Source organism: Miscanthus floridulus, chromosome 7 (assembly GCF_019320115.1).
Source record: "Miscanthus floridulus cultivar M001 chromosome 7, ASM1932011v1, whole genome shotgun sequence".
NCBI lineage: Eukaryota > Viridiplantae > Streptophyta > Magnoliopsida > Poales > Poaceae > Miscanthus > Miscanthus floridulus.
In genome coordinates, this window is record NC_089586.1 from 88,636,044 (window position 1) to 88,655,723 (window position 19,680).

At 45.0% G+C, this 19,680-nt stretch overlaps 3 protein-coding genes across 4 annotated transcripts; 1 reads left to right on the plus strand and 2 right to left on the minus strand.

Moving 5' to 3' along the window:
• The first annotated feature begins 3,017 nt into the window (after positions 1-3,017).
• LOC136463731 (BTB/POZ and TAZ domain-containing protein 1-like) lies at positions 3,018-5,697 on the plus strand. Its single transcript, XM_066462711.1, has 5 exons — positions 3,018-3,288; positions 3,410-3,546; positions 3,671-3,998; positions 4,608-4,915; positions 5,293-5,697. The coding sequence occupies exons 1-5, from the start codon at positions 3,187-3,189 to the stop codon at positions 5,462-5,464; spliced, it is 1,047 nt and encodes a 348-aa protein (XP_066318808.1). The 5' UTR covers positions 3,018-3,186; the 3' UTR covers positions 5,465-5,697.
• Positions 5,698-8,017: 2,320 nt separating this feature from the next.
• On the minus strand, positions 8,018-10,201 carry LOC136465818 (zinc finger BED domain-containing protein RICESLEEPER 3-like). The gene is made up of 4 exons (XM_066464407.1): positions 9,856-10,201; positions 9,158-9,471; positions 8,798-9,019; positions 8,018-8,650 (listed from the first exon to the last, which is right to left on the minus strand). Exons 1-4 carry the CDS (start codon positions 10,199-10,201, stop codon positions 8,018-8,020), a joined length of 1,515 nt encoding a protein of 504 aa, XP_066320504.1.
• Positions 10,202-13,425: 3,224 nt separating this feature from the next.
• Positions 13,426-17,109, minus strand: LOC136467242 (uncharacterized). 2 transcript variants are annotated; one of them, XM_066465857.1, is made up of 11 exons: positions 16,893-17,109; positions 16,411-16,517; positions 16,243-16,313; positions 16,109-16,158; positions 15,100-15,173; positions 14,900-14,962; positions 14,480-14,567; positions 14,197-14,259; positions 14,042-14,121; positions 13,881-13,952; positions 13,426-13,791 (listed from the first exon to the last, which is right to left on the minus strand). In XM_066465857.1, exons 2-11 carry the CDS (start codon positions 16,440-16,442, stop codon positions 13,710-13,712), a joined length of 675 nt encoding a protein of 224 aa, XP_066321954.1. In that variant the 5' UTR covers positions 16,443-16,517; positions 16,893-17,109; the 3' UTR covers positions 13,426-13,709. The 2 variants fall into 2 exon arrangements, with proteins under 2 accessions (XP_066321954.1, XP_066321955.1); XM_066465858.1 differs by lacking the exon at positions 16,893-17,109 and adding an exon at positions 16,746-16,861.
• Between the last annotated feature and the right edge of the window lie 2,571 nt (positions 17,110-19,680).

Here is a 19,680-nt window from a genome sequence, read left to right on the forward strand (position 1 = left end):
GCATGATTGGTTCCATCAGACCCATGGGATGTAGGTTTATGACAATATGCAAAAAAAAGCCCTACTCGGTCTGGCTATCACGATGTGTAGATTTTGGATGTTTCTTCGAAGCTAGGCTCACCGGATGCGGACAACCACGGTACATAAATAATTTTTAGAGGCGTCTTCCTTTTCTAACAGAAATGGTTGTTTTAGCACGCCGTCACTAACCTTCGCGGGAGGCACTAGCTATACAACCGTTGCTAGAAATCCATTTTTAGATGTGGTTCCATTAAAAAATTTGCCTATAAAAAATATATTCATTTTTAGGGATGGTTCCGTTAAGAGAACATGCTCTGAAAATGTTTTTTTAAGAACGGTTGCTTATGTCAGTAGTCTTTGAAAATGAGTGATTTTTAGAGGCGATTTTATTAAGTCATCCGTCTCTGAAAATTGATTTTCAAGGGCGGTTGACTAAGTCAACCGTCCTTAAAAATAGCTGCAACATAAATAAATTCATATCTGTTTTAAATGAAGTCGGATGAAGACAAAATTTATATGAAAATTGTAGAGCTCGACGACATCTAAAACTTTGTAGTTGATAAAATTTTTATTTGAGATCATTTATGGTTTTAAATATATAAATTAAGTTTCAGATTTTGAATTTCAAATTTTTGAATTTTTCAAATGACCTTGGATAGAGAAATATTCTATATCAAAGTTATAGTGCTCGATGAGATCTAAAACTTTATAGTTGAAAGTTTTCTCATTTAAGATTGTTTATGAGTTAAAATATTGATTACAAGATTTTTACATATTAGTATAAATAGATAGCATCGTAGAACTAGACATAATTAACTGTGTGGTGCGGTGGTAGGGGAGGTATTGTGCGAGGTAGAGGTTGTGGGCTCGAATCCCACTTATTTTTATTAGACTCTAAATGATTTTAAAAAAAATTTGAAAATTATTTTTAGGGATAAGTTAACCGTCTCTAAAAATAGATTTTTAAGGACAGCTGGCTTAAGCCAACCGTCTCTAAAAATTGATTTTTAGGGGTGGTTTTAAAACCGCCTCTGAAAATCATTTATTTTTATAATCGCTGACATAGTGGCAGTTTAAAAACCGTCTCTGAAGATCACTTTTGACCGTCTCTAAAAATATTTTCTATACTAGTGAATTACCCAAATAATGACATTGTTAGTGTATGATTAACACATATACTAATTGATATTAGTGTATTTCAAACAATATTAATAACAAGATAAATGAACAATAGTGAAAGGGTCTGTAACCTAGTGATAACAAGGATCTTGGTAGCACCTTAGGTTCTGGGTTCGACTCCCCATGTGAGCGAATATTTTAGGATGAGCCGGTAAAGGGTTCACTGCTATGTTATCCTTATCCTCTTGACCTGCTCAGCTTAGGCGAGAGGGAGTGGAGAAAACATGGTGAAAAAAAGAATATAGAAATATATTGAACCAACATATGGGCCCCACATGTAAGGGCCACATTACTGCACAATCAGCGTGCCACGTCAACCTATAGAGCGGGTTGGACCCATTTGGACCTGGATGATACCCGAAACCAAGTTTGTGGACTCAGAAATAGCATTTTAAGAGGGAGTGAAGAAAACATGGTGAAAAAAAGAAAATAAAAATATATTGAACCAACATATGGGCCACATGTAAGGGCCACCCGTTTGGACCTGGATGATACCCGAAGCCAAATTTATGAACCTAAAAATAATATTTTAAGAGTGGAGGGTCCTAAATGACACCCTTTGCCAACTTGAAGGACCGACAATGAATTTTCCTCTTTAGACAATTATTATACACAAAAAGCAATAATTTTCATTGCCGTTTTCAATTTGATTGGTCATAGGAATGCTTGTAAACATGAATTGGATACTTTTTAAGTGAGAATAACATGTTTTGGTATAATAACAAACAACATGATACAAAGATTTGTAGTAGCCTAGGTTGGGGTCTTTCTATTGAGTTTTCCCTGTAGCTTAAGTTACACGAACCGGTTCCTGGTAAGAAACAGGGTAGCTGCCAGGATTTGATCCGAGGTGAGCAGAGGATATTTTCTCCCATGAAACTAGGAAAATTTGCTATTGAGAGTTCCAAACAAGAACTGCTTATTGGTATTTTATACACGGTCGAAGTTTTGGTAAACTTCAGATTGGAGGCGGTGCGTGTCGGTTGGCACGATCGGGTTAGTGTGGAACGGCCTCGGTTAATTAACGCTTCAAAATATTCCCATCGCTTTCCGACCCGTGTGTACACTTTATATACAGAGTTAATTCTATGCCATTATAATTTTATCGTTTTTTACCATCGCTAGCTCGGTCGCGGACGCCCGCCTGCGCGCTCGGTCGGAGGCGGCGCGGCTCGCTCGACGCGGACGCCGCCCGCACGCTCGGCCGGCGGCGCGCTCGTCCGACGGCGGCACGGCTCGCTCGACGCAGTCACCCGCCCGAGTGCTCGGCCGGCGGCTGCGTGGCTGGCTTGTCGCGGACGCCCGGCGGCGCGCTAGTCCGATGGCGGCACGGCTTGCCCGGCGCGGTCACCCGCCCGCGTGCTCGGCCGGCGGCGGCACAGCCAGGCCGCCCCACCTGCGTGCTTGTCTAGGAGCGGCTAGCTCGGCGCAGCTGCCCTCCCATGCTCGAACTCGCTCGCTCGGCGCCGGAGATGGAGAAGATAGAGAGAGAGGAAGGGAGGCCGTAGGGAAGAATGCTGACGAGTGGGTCCTATGTGTCGGTGAGTGTGAGAGAGAAAAGGAAGAGGGCAATCTTGTCCATACGAATATACGGTACCCTCCGTACGCCTGCCAATGGGCCCAAATCACCTCCAGACATATATAATGACGTATCTCAAATATCTATAAAGTTGCAATGGCAGTGACATAATTTTTTCAATAATAATGGTGTGCTCAACGAACGGTAGAATTATAATGGTGCGGATCCCGTTAACCCTTTATATAAAATCGGGTCCTAGCTCTTCCTGAGCTCCCACGAGGCCACGACCCACGTTTTCCTCCAGTCTATAATCGCAGTTCTTTAGTAGTTTCGTTCTCTCGCGTTTCCACCTATTCTCTGTAGGAAGCTATCCTTTACAGGTCCTACAGATCACGGTGTTCTGGCTACATACCGATTCCCAATAACAGCCGCACAGTGATCCTAGAGCAGCAGGCATTTGCTTTGCAATGGCCTTCTGCGCGGATTTTGCTGCGCTCCGCCCGTCGCCGGCCGACGTCCGTGTCGTCACGTCCGACGGGAGCACCATCCGTGCGCATTCCTCCGTTCTTGTGAGCGAGGCTTTCTTGTTCCTTTTCGTGTGTGAAATTGATGCGGATCGATTACCCGCCGCTGATTAGATTTCTGGCTATGCCTGCGTGCGCGCGTAAATCCGACGATGGCGGGATCAAGGCCGCGGCGTCCCCAGTCCTGGAGCGGATGATCGTGGGCGCGCGCCGCGGGTGGGACGCCGACTGCACCGTCCGCGTCCTCGGCGCGCCCGCCGACGCCGTCGTCGCCTTTCTCCGCTTCCTCTACTCCAACCCCAGGTAACAACAACGGCAACTACCAACAGCATGCCAGCATGCCACGGTGCGCGCGCGCGGCCTGCCTTGCTTGCCCCGCCGGAGTAGATCCTCCTCGCTGATCGTCGCGCGTGCGGGCGTGATGCAGGGCGGCGGCGGCGGCGGGGGAGTGGGCGGAGGAGGACGCGGTGGGCGCGCACGGGGCGGCGCTGCTGGCGCTGGCGCACGCGTACCGTGTCCCGTGGCTGAAGCGGCGCACGGAGGCCGCGGTGTCGGCGCGACTGACCGCGGAGCGCGTGGTGGACGCGCTCAAGCTGGCCGCGCTCTGCGACGCGCCGCGGCTGTACCTGTCGTGCGCGCGCCTCGCGGGCAAGGACCTGGACGCCGTGGAGCGGTCCGAGGGGTGGAGCTTCGCGGGCCGCCACGACGCCGCGCTCCGGCTCAACCTGCTCCAGCTCCTCCACGACGCCGACCAGGTGCGTCTCTCGGCGTGCCTTGCCTCCGACGGTTAGCTGTTACCAGTTAAGACATTGTTTTATGTTTTTTTGGATTAAGAAACAAGTTTCCAAGTCATGGCAGCGTCAGAACTAGCACTTCTTTTTTAGAACAAGTGCCAGTTCTTTTTTTTTAGAACAAGTGCGTATATGGATCATATCTCCATATGATGAGTCATCGTTGACAGCTCTTGATGGCTGTGCTGAATGCCAACAGTTCCATGACACACCAGCATCTGTATGAGATAGTTCCTGCCCACCTAAAAATCTATTGAATTTTCACCTAGTCAGATGCTGTACTGATATAGCGATGTCTCATTGCCTGATAGAAACAAAGATAGTCCAACCATGCTGCTACTTGCTTAGCACATCGGTGCACAGAGTGATGCAATCCTGAATTCTTTCACTTGACACTAGAGTTTGGCACCCATCCTCCCATGGTACAGACCTACAGTCGAAATGCTGCTGTGCTCCAAACAGACAGTACAGAAATACAAATCGACCACGAGTACCACGATTCCGCACATCCCTTCCCATTTCCTGACGCGGACACGCCCGTCTCAACCATTTTCTTTTCCCTGGCACTGACAGAGAAAGGAGAGGTGGGAGAGGGAGCGTGCGTCGCAGCACGTGTACGGGCAGCTCAGCGACGCCATGGCCTTCCTGGACCGTATCTTCGCTGGCACAGAAGAAGCCTCGTCGTGCGAGGACGAGGACGGCGTCCGCCGGGGGCTCGAGCAGCTCATGCGGCACTTCGCCGCGTGCGGCGGCAGGACCAGGAAACCCGCCGCCTGCCCGCGCTGCAGGCGCGCGTTCCAGCTCCTCCGGCTCCACGCCTCCGTCTGCGACCGCGCCGGCGCCGGCGCCGGCGGCGACCCTTGCAAAGTTGCCTTGTGCAGGTAAATGCCATGCAGATGAATCATCACACGACAATGTCGTGTAAAAAAATGTTTCTTTTTCATTTCTTTTTGGTGTGCTTGTGGACGAGCTGTAGAGGCAGTTGGTAGCAACACCAACAACACGAGGGAACAGTGCACAATTCTGTGGCTGCAAGTGCTTTGTCCCGCTGCTGGAGACGTGCTCCAAGTTCTTTTGGTACAGTTGCACATGAATGCCATGAAAGAAAAAGAAACCTGAAGGACCATCTGACTATTGCTGAAAGTGCACGTGTCAGTGGATAGCATCCACCACAACCTCTATATCTACCATGACTGTACATGTGCCTTTCCCAGACCATTTGCTATGAATCTGAAGTGATTTTGGTTTCCTATTCCAGCAACCTCAAGGCCAAGATGCAAGAAGAGGGAGTGGACAAGACATGGAAGCTTCTGGTGAAGAAGGTGACCAGGGCTAGGGTGATGTCTGCTCTGGCCAGCAGGGAGGTGCCAGAGGTTGTGAAGAAGTCATGGGCCAAATACAGCAGCCGTAGAGCTGCCAGAATTAGATGAAAAAAGGGGGGAAATGAAGGAAATACAAATACTAGTTCTGTACATGTCCGACACAATCTTGGTTTACATTGTGTGCTTTGGCAGTATTCCTACTGTATTTTTCGGGGGGAGGGGTACAGAAGTCGCACTCTGCATATGCGTGTAGCCAAAGAAGCTTGATGCCTGTATATTATGTGGCGCCAAGGTTCAGTATGTACTCATAACACATTCATATTGATTCATGGTTTTCAATAAAAAAGGAAAAAGAATACATAAGATATTGCTTATTGCGTTTTCTTAGTTAACGAACTTTAAAGTTCACTTGAATGTGTATGCTGAAAAATTACATGACAAAATACTACTTTTCAGACCGATATAACTTGGATGATTTTCCCCAGATTTTAGAAAATCCATTTTGGGGCTAAACAACTTATCTAAAAACTCAAAACATAGCATTCTGAGAAGAATTTTTAGTTTCAAAACTACAAAAGCTATGACGCCTTATCTAAGCAAAATGTTTTTTTTTAGCATCTACTTCAAAAAGTTACATGATTTTTTTAGATCTCTCTGTCTTTTTTTTTTGGATTGACAAGAAAAAAAAAAGCCTACCCAAAAACTCGAATATAGCATTTTGAAAAGAATTTTAGTTTGAAAACTATAAAGGTTATGATACCATTCCAAGTGAAATGGATCCTTGCTGGTTTTTATATCTATGTAAAAAAATATTTTTTTGACAGAATATGTAAAAAAATTATAAGACCTTTGGAAATCCATAAGCTCTTCCTTATTAATCACCAAGAGAGGATATACAATATGAGTCAACCGTAAACGTCACTGGCATACGTAGAAAGCGTTCACGACGAGCCAGCGATATTAGCGTGTCCATGTCTCGCCAACGCATGTAACATAACAGTAGTGGCGAGTCACGACATGATCTCTGACGCGACTCAAAGGGAAAAGGCTAGTTCTCAAAATATTACTTACTTCAGAATGTGTTTGATTAAAATTTTAATATTTTTTATTTAGAATAAAAAGAATCCCTCTCAAGGTGTGTGTGGACGGCAGCACGGGCTATAGGAGGCAGGCCAGCTACCTCGTTTGACTTGGCGACCAATGCAAAAGCATCATGCCTTGCAAACGCCGAAACACATTTTAATGGGACCACGGAGTAGATAGATAGAGAAAAAAAAAGGCTGCATATGCATCTTTGGGTTGGCTAGCACAATCCTCGTGTTATGCACAAGTCACCGACCTCTTTGTTGAAAAGGTTAGCTTCGAGACATCGACTTCTGATTGCCAATTTGGTACTGTAGTAAGTTTTTGTGTAGACAGACCTCGATCACGGCAGCTCTAGGTGTCTACTAGTTCAGTTACGGTATTGCCCACCGACAGCTATTAACCACATTAATTTGGTACGTCGTTAGAGAAGTTAAACTTAGAATAAAAAAATAAAAATGGTAATGTTATTTATCTGAATTTGATTTGAAATAGAGTGAGTACTCAAGGAGGTACCCCATCCGTTTAAAATTATAAGTCGTTTTGACTTTTTTAGTTTATCAATTTTGCTACGTGTGTAGACATATTATGCCGCATTGGACAGTTGTGAACCTCAGTGCAGAAGAGGCAGCAGCCAGCTGCTTACTGTACCGGTTACCAGCGTCCACCGTTACATGTTGTAGCCACTGACAAAAGAGAGCAATTAGTGTCTTTTACGTACGTTAATTAATCTCTGGTAAAAGTCCTAATCACTGGTTTGCTTGACCCTAGTCTACCACGGAGCCCTAGATAAGCCACGTGATTTTCACTACAATCAACGCCGCTCGCTTCTTGGGTTTCACTATATATGGCCAACGGCTGGCCCGGCACGGCATGGCACGGGTCCGTGCCAGCACAGCCCGATAGCCAACGGGCTGGCACGGTACACCGTGCCTCATAGGTCTACGGGCCTGGCCTTCGGCCCAGGCACGGCCCTATGGGCCGATTTCCATGTCGGGCTGTCCCACGAAGCACGGCCAGAATCACGGGCCATACATGCTCGCCCGCGACCTGTTACTCTTTGCATTCATAAACAGATAACAGTTCACAGTTTCATAATTCATACATTCACAGTTCACATCAATACATCATCATAGTTTCTTACATTCACAAAATCAAAGTCCAAAACTTATTCGATACAGTCACATTTTCATACATTCACAGAATCGAAGTCGAAATGTCCGATACATTCACAGATCAAAGTTCATACATTCACTGATTCACAGAATCAAAGTCCAAAGTCGACAGACAACAGAAATAACCAAAATGAGCTGTTTAGTGCAATGCTGCCTTATTAAAAACATTTCTAGATAAAACTCACCCTTGTGAGAAACCCTAGAAAGAAAAAAAGAGTGCATCCAGCTCTTAATTAATCATTGTTCAAATGATAGACAAGTCTTTCACAGTCACTGAGTCACACACACCCTTTCACAGTCATAGATCACACACACACACACTCAGGAGGCAAGTCTCAACCTCAGTACCTAACTAAGTACCAGGAGCACCACCAGTAGATCCATCTTCATCAAGGTACAAGTTCTAGAATGAGTCTTTAAGTTCTTGGTTGTCAACAGCATGTTGTTCCCTTTTTTCTCCTAACTCCCAGTCCTTTAAGCAGGTCAGCATCTCCATAGTCTCTGGTGACAAGCGTCGCCATCGTTCCTCAATTATCCTACCTGTCAAACTGAAACAAGACTCTGAAGAGACAGTAGATACAGGAACTGATAGGATATCTCTAGCCATTATAGACAGGATTGGAAAGGTTAGCTTATGGTCACGCCACCACAGAAGTAGGTCAAAATCATCCTCATAAGAAGTGATATTGTCACTGTCTAAGTAAGCTGATAGCTCAGAAATAGCAGTAGATGAAGATGAAGTGGCAGGGAGAGGGGAAGCACCAACAATACCTGATCCACGACCAAAGATTCTTTCCCAGGCCTGCTTTTTCTTACCTGTATGATGTGATGGCTGTGCAACCCTTTGAGACCTAGCTGCACCAGACTTGCTCTCATATTTGTTAAACAGTTTATACAATTCAGTTTTAACATCAGCATAGTATGAACTGTATTCAGAACTAGTGTATTCATCAAGTAATTGCAGCACATTAAAGAAACCACTTATCTTAGCTCTAGGATCAAGAATGAACGCATATGAATATAACAGAGGTATGTCCTGCTAATATTTAAGGAACTTAAGCTTCATAGGTAATACAATAGCTCTCAGATTATGCTCTTTTTTACATGCATGCAAATGAGAAGCAATCTCTAGGATATGGTGCAGAACAAGTGGACTTATAGGATAATAAACACCAGATAGTACAACAGTGGAGTCGTAGAAGAGTTCCAGGAACTCCAGTAACTTCTCAACAAAATACCAATGATTTGTAGTCAATAATTGTGAACCATAATGAGAATTAATGAACACAGAAAAGACATTCTTGTATGGAACCAAATGTTTAAGCATCAGGTAAATAGAATTATATCTAACATCCATATACAAGCCAAACTTTCTAGGTCTAACACTCTTAGCATTATAGTATTCCTTGAACAATGTAATTCTTTAATTAGAGGAATTTAAGAAGTTAATTGTAGTTCTAAAATCTTCTGTGTAAGGTTTCAACCTCTTTAATCTAGATTTTACAATAAGATTAATGATATGACAAGCACAACGTTGATGTACAAGACTGTACTTACGGTTACTAGGATCCAAAGGATCAGGCGAAGGATCAGGATCCAAGTAACAAGCAAATAGAGGTGTCAAAGTGTTCATAGCCCTAGCATTAGAAGAAACATTGTCTAGAGTGACAGAGAAAATCTTGTCAATCAGACAATACTCCTCAACCACAGCAGGAATTCTTTCAGCAATGTTTTTACCAGAATGTTTAACCTCAATCAGTCTAAGACCAATAACCCTTTTCTGTAACTTCCAATCAGCATTCACATAGTGAGCAACAACACTAATATAGTCCTCCTTAGCATTACCAGACCAAATGTCTGAAGTCAAAGCAACAGAAGAAGCAGCAGGCAACACAAAATTCTTAAGCTTATCATGACGTTCAGTAAACAGCTTACCAAGATCTCTAGCGGTGGTCTATCTAGAAACCTTGGCAAACCTAGGGTTATGAGCAAGAACAATGTAATCATCCCATGCCTGTGACCCACCTATACCTAATGGAAGGTCAAGCCTAGCAATCAACCTACACAACTCAGAGCGAGCAACAGCAGGATTGTAGTCCTAGTTATGCACAGATCCATCAGGATTGTAAGAAAGCCTAGACTGAACCCTAGCAGCATGATCAACCTTTTTCCTACAAGATTTCTGATGCCTAATCAAATGGCCAATGTCAGCAACAGATCTAGCAGACAATCTACTCTTACACATTTTACAGATAGCAGCAGTTCTAACCTTTTGACCATTCAAAGTCTCATAGATCTCATCAAAATTAACCCAGACACTAGATTTACGCTTACCAAAGCATGAGGTACCATCTGTGCTGTTGGAGCTGACCGGTGTCCCTGTTGCCGTCGCCGACGGCGCCGGCTCCGCCCCTCCACCACCGTCGCCACCGTCCAGATCGATCGGAGCAGAGCCGCTACCGACATCGATACCCAACAATGCAGTAGCATCGTCATAGATGTCGTCGTCGTTCTCTGGGAGCAGCCCTGCCGCGATCAGGTCATCGTTGCCAGTGAGTGGATAGACGACACCATCGTCATCCGCCATGGCGACCTTGACCGCAGACGGCTTATCTCCAGCACCGTTCCTCAACGGTGCGCGCGGTCGCCGTGCCCGGTCTATGCCACAAGAAGAGGACGACGAGGCATCGGCAACCGACCTGCACGGAGGAGAAAAACAGAGTCAGAGAGATAGAGCCATAGAGGTACAGATCCAGAGTCAATGGAAGACGTAGAAGAGACACAAGAAGTGGAGAAGACATTAGACAGATCTAGGGTTAGGGTTAGGGTTAGGGTTAGCGGAGTACCTGCGCAACCGGAGTCCGATGCAGGAGATGACGAGGACCATCCAGAGGAGAGAGACCGATTAGAAACGATGGCGAACGGCGGAGGAGGGATGGACGGGAACACGGTCACGAACTCACATAGTTCACCGAGAGAGGGAGAAGGGAGGAGAGGCGGATCGAGTTCACCGGAGTCGGGGATGACGGACGAGATCAGTAGATCACGAGAGAGAGCTTAGATTCACCAGATCGTGGATGCGAGCCGACGAGCGAGTGGGGATTAGGGTTAGGGTTGGGAGCGGACTGCGGAGCCGGCCGCCGGCGAGGCTGAGGCGACTGGGCGAGCGGGGGCTCGGCTGTGTGCCTGTGCCGCGGCGAGAGAGTGGGGAACTGGGGATTAGGGTTAGGGTTTGGAGCGGAGAGCGGAGCGGACGAGGAAGCGAGGCGACTGTTGACTGCGGAGCGGGCGACGGGGCGAGGAGAGTGGAGACTGGAGGGTTAGGGTTGGGAGCGGGGGGGGGGGGGAGCCGAGCCGCTTATATGCGGGGGCGGGCGGGCGGCCAGGGCGCTGGCAGGCCGGGCCGTCACCGGGCCGGCTGTTCTGTAGCAGGCCGTGCCGTGCCGGCCCACGTGCCTGGGGTCAGGCTCAGGCACGGCCTGCTGCTCCGGGCCGGGCCAGCCCGGGCCCGCTTGCCTCCGTGCCGGGCCGTGCTTGGGCCAGGCCAAAAAACCGGGCCTTGGGCCGGGCCGACGGGCTCGGGCTGCATGGCTTTCTATGGGTTTCACAGTGCGACTGGTGCATGCAAGGCCCACATGTGAACCGGGAGAAACGATGAAAGCTACTCCGTCCTGGTTCGTTCCAGATTTCATTCTGGTTAGCACTGTCGTCCTAACTGTGAAACCACTCATCATGTCTGTAAGTCTGAACTCTCAACATCTGCTCTGCTGCAACCATCTTCGCTTCAGAGTTCAGAGAGAAACGAAAGCAAATGAATGAATGGATGAACGACACCAAATAAACCCGGCTTGTTCCTTGGGCAATCACTATCAGAGCACAGCAGCTTCACAGATTGAAACCAAAACACACCGCGGTTCTCCTTACAAGGTTCAGCAGAAACAAAACATTTTTACTCATATATATAGCTCCATACCACTGCTATCTATATCATCCTACTACTATGGTCTAATGGTCTATGGTCAGGGGGCAAAACTTGTGTGCACTGACACTGAGACGGACGACTGCACACACGGGAGACCTAGAATGATCACCGTCACCGACCGACTCGTCGCCGTCGATGAGCTAGCAGCCTAGCAGCTAAGGATCCAGCCGGTTGTTCCTGGGCGTGTGCCGCCGCGCGCTCGCGTAGTCCCTCGTCATGAACCACCTCATCCTCTTCCTCTCCTCTGCCCACTGCTCGGCGTGCTGCTGGTTGCTGCCATGGCTCCCGCTTCTCGCCGCTACCGCCGAGCCTTCTCCTTCCACGAAACCAAAGACAAGTTTCAGCCGCTTCTCGGTGACAGAAATAAAACGGCAGCTGGTCACAACACAGTGAAACGAGACGCGACCGGTGAATCACAGAGCGAGGATGTGCACTTACCAACAAGCACTTGCTGATGGAGCAGGGACCTGAAGCTCAGGAGGAAGATGAGAGCGACCAAGCTCACGAGACCAACGAACCTCATGCTGCCGTCTGCCGTCCCTCTCGCTCTCTGCAGTCCAGTAGAGCAGTGGGGTGACTGACGGGTGAGCAGGCGTTGTACGCGCGCGCGCGCGTGCGTGCATACTGCATATAATGCAGGAGCTCATGTCAGAGCATTTCCAACAAGAAGTACAGGTCAAATGGCAGGAGAACGGATTCAGATTGTTTATTTCAGAAGAGTTGTGAGCACAACACCTCTGCCATTTCGCCTTTCTTGGCGGCCTTGGGCTTAAACTAGGTTCCCAAGAACCTTACATGTCCTGCGAAGAATCTCTTGTTTCCGGTGCTCATCGGCGAGCGAAACCCAGGTCTCCCTCGCGGTGGCTGCATGCGGTCCTCTCCTTCCTGGGCCAAGAGCACATGCAGTGCAGACTGCAGAGCTGGCTCAGGTCCCGGAAAACGCCGTCCCCATCAACCAGCGGCATAGCCTAACGATCGAGCGAGCCACATGGCATGTATCTAACTTGCTGCACGCACTTGTAGAGCTGTTCTGGTCATTTTTGGATCCATGAAACTTGTAACGAAGCCCTGCTCGCTCGGTACTAATTCACTGGTTTAGTTGAGGGTCTAGCTGCTTCTGATGAATCTCAGCTTTTCTCCATGGCACAGGCATGCTAGCAAACTGAGATCAGCCTGTTTTGATGCAACTTCATTCTCCAAGAAATGATGGACTATCCCTTTTTTTTTGAAATATATAGTAGTACCTTTTCATGCATTTGCAGAAATAATCCATTTTTTAACAAAATTGCAGAAATGATGCTCCGTTGTAGCACTAAAAATAGTGGGCGTTTTTTTTTGTTGCCTTTTCGAAATAGGACTAGTGACATTTCAGGCTTTTACAGAAACAATGCCCTTGACAAAATTGCAGAAACAGAAGTGGATACTCCGCAGCACGAAAAACAGAAATCACAGTAGGGGCCGCATGTTTTTGTTACCTCTCCAATTTTTAGCTAGCTGTTGGCTAACGAACCGTTCACCAAAATTAATACATACTGAACCGAGACCTGTTATAGGTTCCAGTTTCTACAAATCCAGACGGCCAAACAGCCAAACGATTAAGGCAAATAGAAAAGAAAACAAAAACTAGACATTGTAGTTACCCGCTGCCAAATCTCAAAGAGCAGATATCACAAACACGATGCCAAATACGCGCAAGTTGATGGGAAAACTGCACCAGATAACAGAACACTCTCCACATAGCGCTTAATTCACTTGTCGCAACAAGGATGGGGGAGTTCCATTCCATCTCCCCCTGATAAATTAACAATTGAACAAATTTGACAATTCAGTTCACACAATATTCAGAAATATCTTCATGTTTAACTAGGCAGAACATAGACTCCAGTTCTAGCAAACAACTGAGTACCAAATTGCCATGGCAGTTCAAGCCTCGGGGATTTTGGAAGTTTCCCACTGCCAAATCTCAAATCCGCATATACAAACAAAGGTAAACAGGGGCCATGGTTTTTACAGGCTACGATAAAAGGAAGTCATATTAAAAGTTTCCTAACAGGAAATGTGCATACGTGCTCTATATTACACGCACATCAGGTAGCTCGCAGAACACGGTCAGTCATATGTCCATGTCAATCAAGGCATCTTCCTCTTCACCATCAGACACAACACCAGTTAAGAAGTCATCTCCTGATAATTTGCTGCGTTAAAAAGAAGAATATGTCATTAATTCATTATTGATTATCTTGTGTTCCATGTCAGAACCTTGCAGCTCGAAGCAAGCACCTACCTAGTGCAGTAACATCGAAAGCTCACTACTCGTTTTAGCTTCCTATTGTAGAAGTAGTAGTTGAACGACCATCTACAAGAAAAGGTTAGTATCCATATCAGAATGACGATTTAGATGCATAAGCTAACCATTACAATCCTATCTTAGTTCACTCAACATACATGGCCCCTTTCTCTAGAACTGGATCTGCATCAGAGTCTGGGTTATAGCTGTAGATGTCACACTCTCTGATTTTGATAACCTGAAACATAAGGTGTAAACATAAAATACAAGGACTATACAACCTCCAAACCAAACATTACAAGTGAATCCTGACCTCATCAATTGCTTTAGTCATACTGTCCAGAAGAGAACTGCCCTCATTTGTGGCTGCCCATTGCTGAACATAAGTCCAAATTCAGGTAGGCATATCAGACAGTGAGAAAGGAAAAACAAAGTCTGAGGATCATTTAAATTAAATGTGATAATAAGCCCAGTAAATCAATTACTGTGTTTTTTCCTTTTTCAGAATATGCAGTCTAGCTAAACCAATCTATTTATATGAACAAAGTAAAAAAAAATGCAAACCAAAAGATAAAGAGGAAATCATAAAGCATTACCCTAGAAGCATCAGATAAGTAGGTGTCTACCATCTGCTTGAAACTTTCCAACTCCTCTTCTTGGAAGAACAAGTGTGCCCGAACAGCACTGATAAGTGGACAAATGTTGACAAAAGGATGTTAAATTTAATCTGAAGGCCGTGCTATCATGAATGTGTGACATGACAGCCAGGAGACCTTAAGAAAGTTAGATATATCAAACACCAAAGACCAAGGGAAATGGAGAGAATTGAACTCTCAGCTCAAAGAGCAACGGTTATTAATCCGTCTGTCATACCATCTGACAACACCCCCTTAGGCTGGTAGGAAAGGACAAAAGCGGGTTTGCCATATCGCCCAGGGAAAGCTGACTATGGCATTACCCAAATATCCTTCCTCCCAGATTATATTAGAACACACTTGCTACAAAGACAATATTACCTGAAATCATAATCTGGATATATGTGGCCAAGAGTGAGAACTAGATATATCAATGTTTTCCGGCTGGACAAACATCAAACGAAAAAACAAGTTAGGCTATGTAAAAAGAAAATATGCATAACACAAATAGGAACTTTTGCAAACATACAACTGGGTCAAACCCCAATTTGCTGGATGCCTCAATGAATGGTGGGGCTTACCTTGATCTGGAGGATAAGTGCTCCACTGGTGAAGAAGGATCACTATCAGTGGACTTGCCAAGGTAATCAAGAATCTGAAAGCACAACAGAGAAGTTAGATTGGCATAATTACAATAGCATGCACCAATTCAAGACTCGAATTGAAACATCAACATTTGAAAAGCATGAATACATATAAACATCATACATGCATTCTTTGTGGGCTTTTAAATGAGAAAAAACATTAAGTTTTGCTTGGAAAAGACTGGTGTTTCCCTGAAGAAGAAAAAAAAATTCTCTAAAGATCCTAGGAAATAGATTGCATAAAGACAATAGCAACTGTGAATCTGTGGTATCCCATTTGTGACATTCAGTAAATTTTAAATTAAAGAGAAACAATCTTTGGTTCCTGATCGATCAATCAAACAACTAAATCACATGCTCCCATTGACTTATTCAAAACAATGTTGAAGACCCAAACAGCATACAAGGCCACATGGAGAGTAGAAGATAAAGCCTAACATGACAGGTGGAAAAAAGCATAGGACTGCAGCTTGACGAAGGGTGGCATTAAGCAATGAGGTTGTACATGAATCATTCCATGATTCTTCATGTATGAAAGATGATATCTACAAAACTAATGCCTGGTAAGCATCAACTGCATACATGAGAGAAGGTACCTAAACTAAGTTTCACATAAAGTATAACAGGAGAGGTCCCCTCACGAAAAAGCAAACACAGAAAGAGAGGCCCTCTTTTGCAATATATAACTATAAATAAAGGAAGCATATTAGAAGAAAAAGTGAGTGGAAGCAAACAAGCCCAAAATGGCTGAACCAACCAGGATTTAATGGACTATCTGAAAGTATCTAATCAATCAAAACACTTTGTTTTGCTCTACTATGATTCCAACCAGAGCAGACAAAATTTTCTAAACAAATCACTGTAGATTACACGTGATCTGTAGCCTTGTTGGAGAAAAAATGATCTCAGTGATGATATAATTCATGGATCCGGGAAAGGCATGTACCTCATGTTCTAGGCTTATTGAAAGCCGACGGTCTGTCGCAGTGTGCTTGCCTGCAAATTAATATACCAGCTTATCCAAAACATATAGCTCATGCTCAACAAAGGATGCAATGGAGTATGTTCCTAGTTTCTTACATGAGAAGGCCTCAAGGTTCCCTTTGATTGTACAATCACCAAGGTTGAGCTGCTCGAGGAACAAATTTATACTGGAAACAAACAAAACCACAAAAGTCAGTGAACTGGGGAGAACGAATCGCATGCAACCAAAAGCACACCAACGGCAACAGAAAACACCACGTTTACCTGTCGAAGGGGGTGTATTCTAAAAACTTCATGCTGGGTGGCTTGTGAACTCATAAAATAGTCGATCTGATCGGACGTGCCTCGCGAAGTGGGGTTCAGAACCCCAGCTGTGAAATTAACATGCCCATATCGATCAGTGATAATTGAAAGAGTTTAAAAACAAGCGACGAGAAACATATGAGAACCACAGATTGCAACAGGGGCGAGCACAATTAGCATATTCTTTGGCGAGATTTATATGAATCGGAGCATCCATTTCCTTTCCACCCCTTGCACCAGGGGAGCGCGGACTCAACGTGGGAACAGGTTCGAGAATTCGGAAATTAAGCTGGTACCGCTAGTAAAATCCGCGAACAAATTTGATGAATCGAAGAATCCGCCGCAGGAAGAGGATTTGGGTCCGAGAGCTCACGGTCAAAGCAAAGGAAAAAAGATCCTGCAGGAGGGAGCGAAGAATCTGTCCAAATATAAGGCTTGCTTACCAACAAAACGAAGAAATCAACCGAAGGCTGGACCGAGATGCCGCTCCACCGCAGCAGGGAGAGGGGAACGGGGACGGGGTCACGGGGGCGGGGATGGGAATGAGGAAGACGATGACGACCTCGCGGTGGAATATGCGGTCTCGTCGGCTGGATGCCTGGATCTGGATCGATCGATGCCAGAACGGGGCCGGGGCTGAGAGGCTGAGAGGCTGAGCCCGTGGCCCGTGGCCCGTGTATGGCAAAGGTGTGGTCTGTATGGTGTGTCCGTGTGTGTCTCCCAAGTTCTCTTCTACTCACAATCGTTAATTAGGGCACGTATCGGTTTGGACTCGTCGCATAGGCGGTCTTACGTAGTACTATCTCCCTTCTATTTTATCTACACGCATAGGAAGATTTAAATTTTAAAAACTTTCATTAATAATTAGACTAATAATTTTTAACTATTATAATACAAGCTTTGTTGAGTTGTGACCAACTCTCTGTTTGGGTAAACCGGTTTTTTAAAAGTTCAGTCATTGAGAAAGGGGAACCGAAGTATCGATAGGAAAATCTGAGACGATTTGGCTACCCGAAACATCGGTTCGGTCTTTGGTCTCAACCGAACCTGACCGATCACCAAGCAGTGAGGACGAGAAGCTCTGATCTTACACCACACATGAAGCTAGATTTTCAATCCGTGGCTCCACACACCAAATCAATGAAGAGAGAGACCTATGGGAAAATAGCAATTTGAGGTACCTTGAGTTCATCTTCACCATTAAACAGGAAGCCGGAGATTGATGAGCAAGAAGCCAACAACATCGGCGATACGCATCTGCCTGGGCGGCAGTGCTTCTGGTAATCGAGGATTGAGGGTGTGGCAGAACCATCTAAAATAACAAATTTACGGAGGCGCTCGTCTTCCACCAGAACACTAAGCACTCTGAAAGCAAGCTACAACAGGCGGTATCCGTCGGGCACACCCCAAGGAAGAACCCGAAAGATCCACATTTTTCTCCAATGATCCAATAATGAGAATGAGTTACAATACTTAATACATTTCATACATCCAGAGTTCTTAGAAATTCATTATTACATTGCAAATGTCAGAGTGTGGAATATTAAACAGCGGAATATAAATAAACATCTATCGATAGGAAACAAGGATCCGTCTATGCCCACCAGAAAAATCCTTCACACAATGGTACTCCTCAAGCATTACCTACAACAGGGGTAAATAAATCATGAGTACACAATGTACTCGCAAGACTTATCTGACTAGTGAGAATAATTTTCCAACTCCAAGGGATATGTAAACCTTTATGATTTGCTAGGTTTCCTTTTTACAGAAAACAATACTAATAGTGAGTCCTTACTTATGTTATTATTAGGAGCCATGGTTAATTTATTATCTAGCAATTCTATGTAAGCAATTATTCTACTTTCAAGCAAGAGTTGAGCAATCAGTTCTATTTCATCGCCTTTTATCCTTCAGTTCTTACTATGGTGCTAAACCGTAGACAAGCCGTACCGGATCGCCCGACGATTCGCTAATCAATGCCCCTAGCTGGGTACCCCAAAAACACACTCCCTACTTGTACCCCAGGCACAAGTAGGACCAACCCATCACCCTCCTGTTCTGGGGTTCAGGTCCCCGTCCAAACTTAGACTCTAAGTCCTTGCTCCTAAGTCCCGGGCTTAGTGCGGTGTAAAGACCTCTATCATCTCCACCTCCAATCAGTCGGTCTGGAAAGAGCCAGAACCCACGACAAAAGAGCAACAAGTCTTTCCTGCGCGCCATACCCAAGTATGTGCTCGAGATAATAAATCTGTGACTTGCCTAGAGCCTTATGCAACGGTCGGTCCTTAACCGATATAGATAGGAAAAAAGTGTAACCAGGCTATGGTCTGTTGGCCACAGGACACAACCTCTTATACCCACCAATACCCAAATCATATCCCTGTCCGGTCACCATTTTTCTTTTCCATCATTTTATCATGAGTGATCATAATTATCACCTATTGCGAGTAACGGTAGGTTACTCTCGCTACCGAAATTCTAAGCATAACAGCTACTTGACCTGTACTAGTAGGACTCATAGGTAGATGTATTTATGCATGTAGTTTCCATAAAATACCTAAAATGTAAATGCACATTATATATATATTCAGTGATCAATAAAAATACGGGTTATGCATCGGGGCTTGCCTTAGGCAGGCGGTGGGTCAACAAAGTCAGCACCAAAAGGCTCCGGGACTCCCTCCTACACGAGGATCTCCTCATACTCCTCAATGACCTCCTCGTAATCTTGTTCGTCCACGGGCACAAACTCTACCAACTTATGATATACATGCATGAAATAATGATGCAACACTTAGTAATATGACAACAGCAGCTCTTAAAATAAAGATACATCTATCAAGCTACTAAGCGAGTTCTACCGACTAAGGTGTTAAGTTACCTACTATTAACACTAACAAGTATGAAGCATGACATATATTATCTTAGCAACTAAAGGTATTCTTACTCTTAATACCGATTTACTCTATATATGATAGAACAAGGGTACTAGCTATTCTATTTATCAACTTACTCTAGTGCTACAAAATTACAGTGAGTATATAATAATCTAATGATCCTACTGTAAAAAATTTATGCCTAAAGCTACCATCAATTTGCCACAAAAAATCCTACAAATATTAATCTACATAATACTAAGCTCTCTAATTTGAATTTATGAACCTATCATTATCATACCTAACTGTAAACTAACTACACTAACCGATAGATGACATTTTTGTGAACCCA

Excerpts from the sequence above, each read along its gene's own strand:
- LOC136463731 (XM_066462711.1), top strand. The coding sequence starts at position 3,187 with ATGGCCTTCTGCGCGGATTTTGCTGCGCTCCGCCCGTCGCCGGCCGAC. Across the intron at positions 3,547-3,670 it reads TTCCTCTACTCCAACCCCAG|GGCGGCGGCGGCGGCGGGGG; the intron begins GTAACAACAACG and ends GGCGTGATGCAG. Across the intron at positions 3,999-4,607 it reads TCCTCCACGACGCCGACCAG|AGAAAGGAGAGGTGGGAGAG; the intron begins GTGCGTCTCTCG and ends TGGCACTGACAG.
- LOC136465818 (XM_066464407.1), bottom strand. The coding sequence starts at position 10,201 with ATGGCGGATGACGATGGTGTCGTCTATCCACTCACTGGCAACGATGAC. Across the intron at positions 9,472-9,855 it reads TGCTGCTATCTGTAAAATGT|ACATTTGGTCTGGTAATGCT; the intron begins GTAAGAGTAGAT and ends CTTTGACTTCAG. Across the intron at positions 8,651-8,797 it reads TCTTCTACGACTCCACTGTT|GACATACCTCTGTTATATTC; the intron begins GTACTATCTGGT and ends AAATATTAGCAG.
- LOC136467242 (XM_066465857.1), bottom strand. The coding sequence starts at position 16,442 with ATGAAGTTTTTAGAATACACCCCCTTCGACAG. Across the intron at positions 16,314-16,410 it reads GAATACACCCCCTTCGACAG|TATAAATTTGTTCCTCGAGC; the intron begins GTAAACGTGGTG and ends GTTTGTTTCCAG. Across the intron at positions 14,122-14,196 it reads TGACTAAAGCAATTGATGAG|GTTATCAAAATCAGAGAGTG; the intron begins GTCAGGATTCAC and ends CTTATGTTTCAG.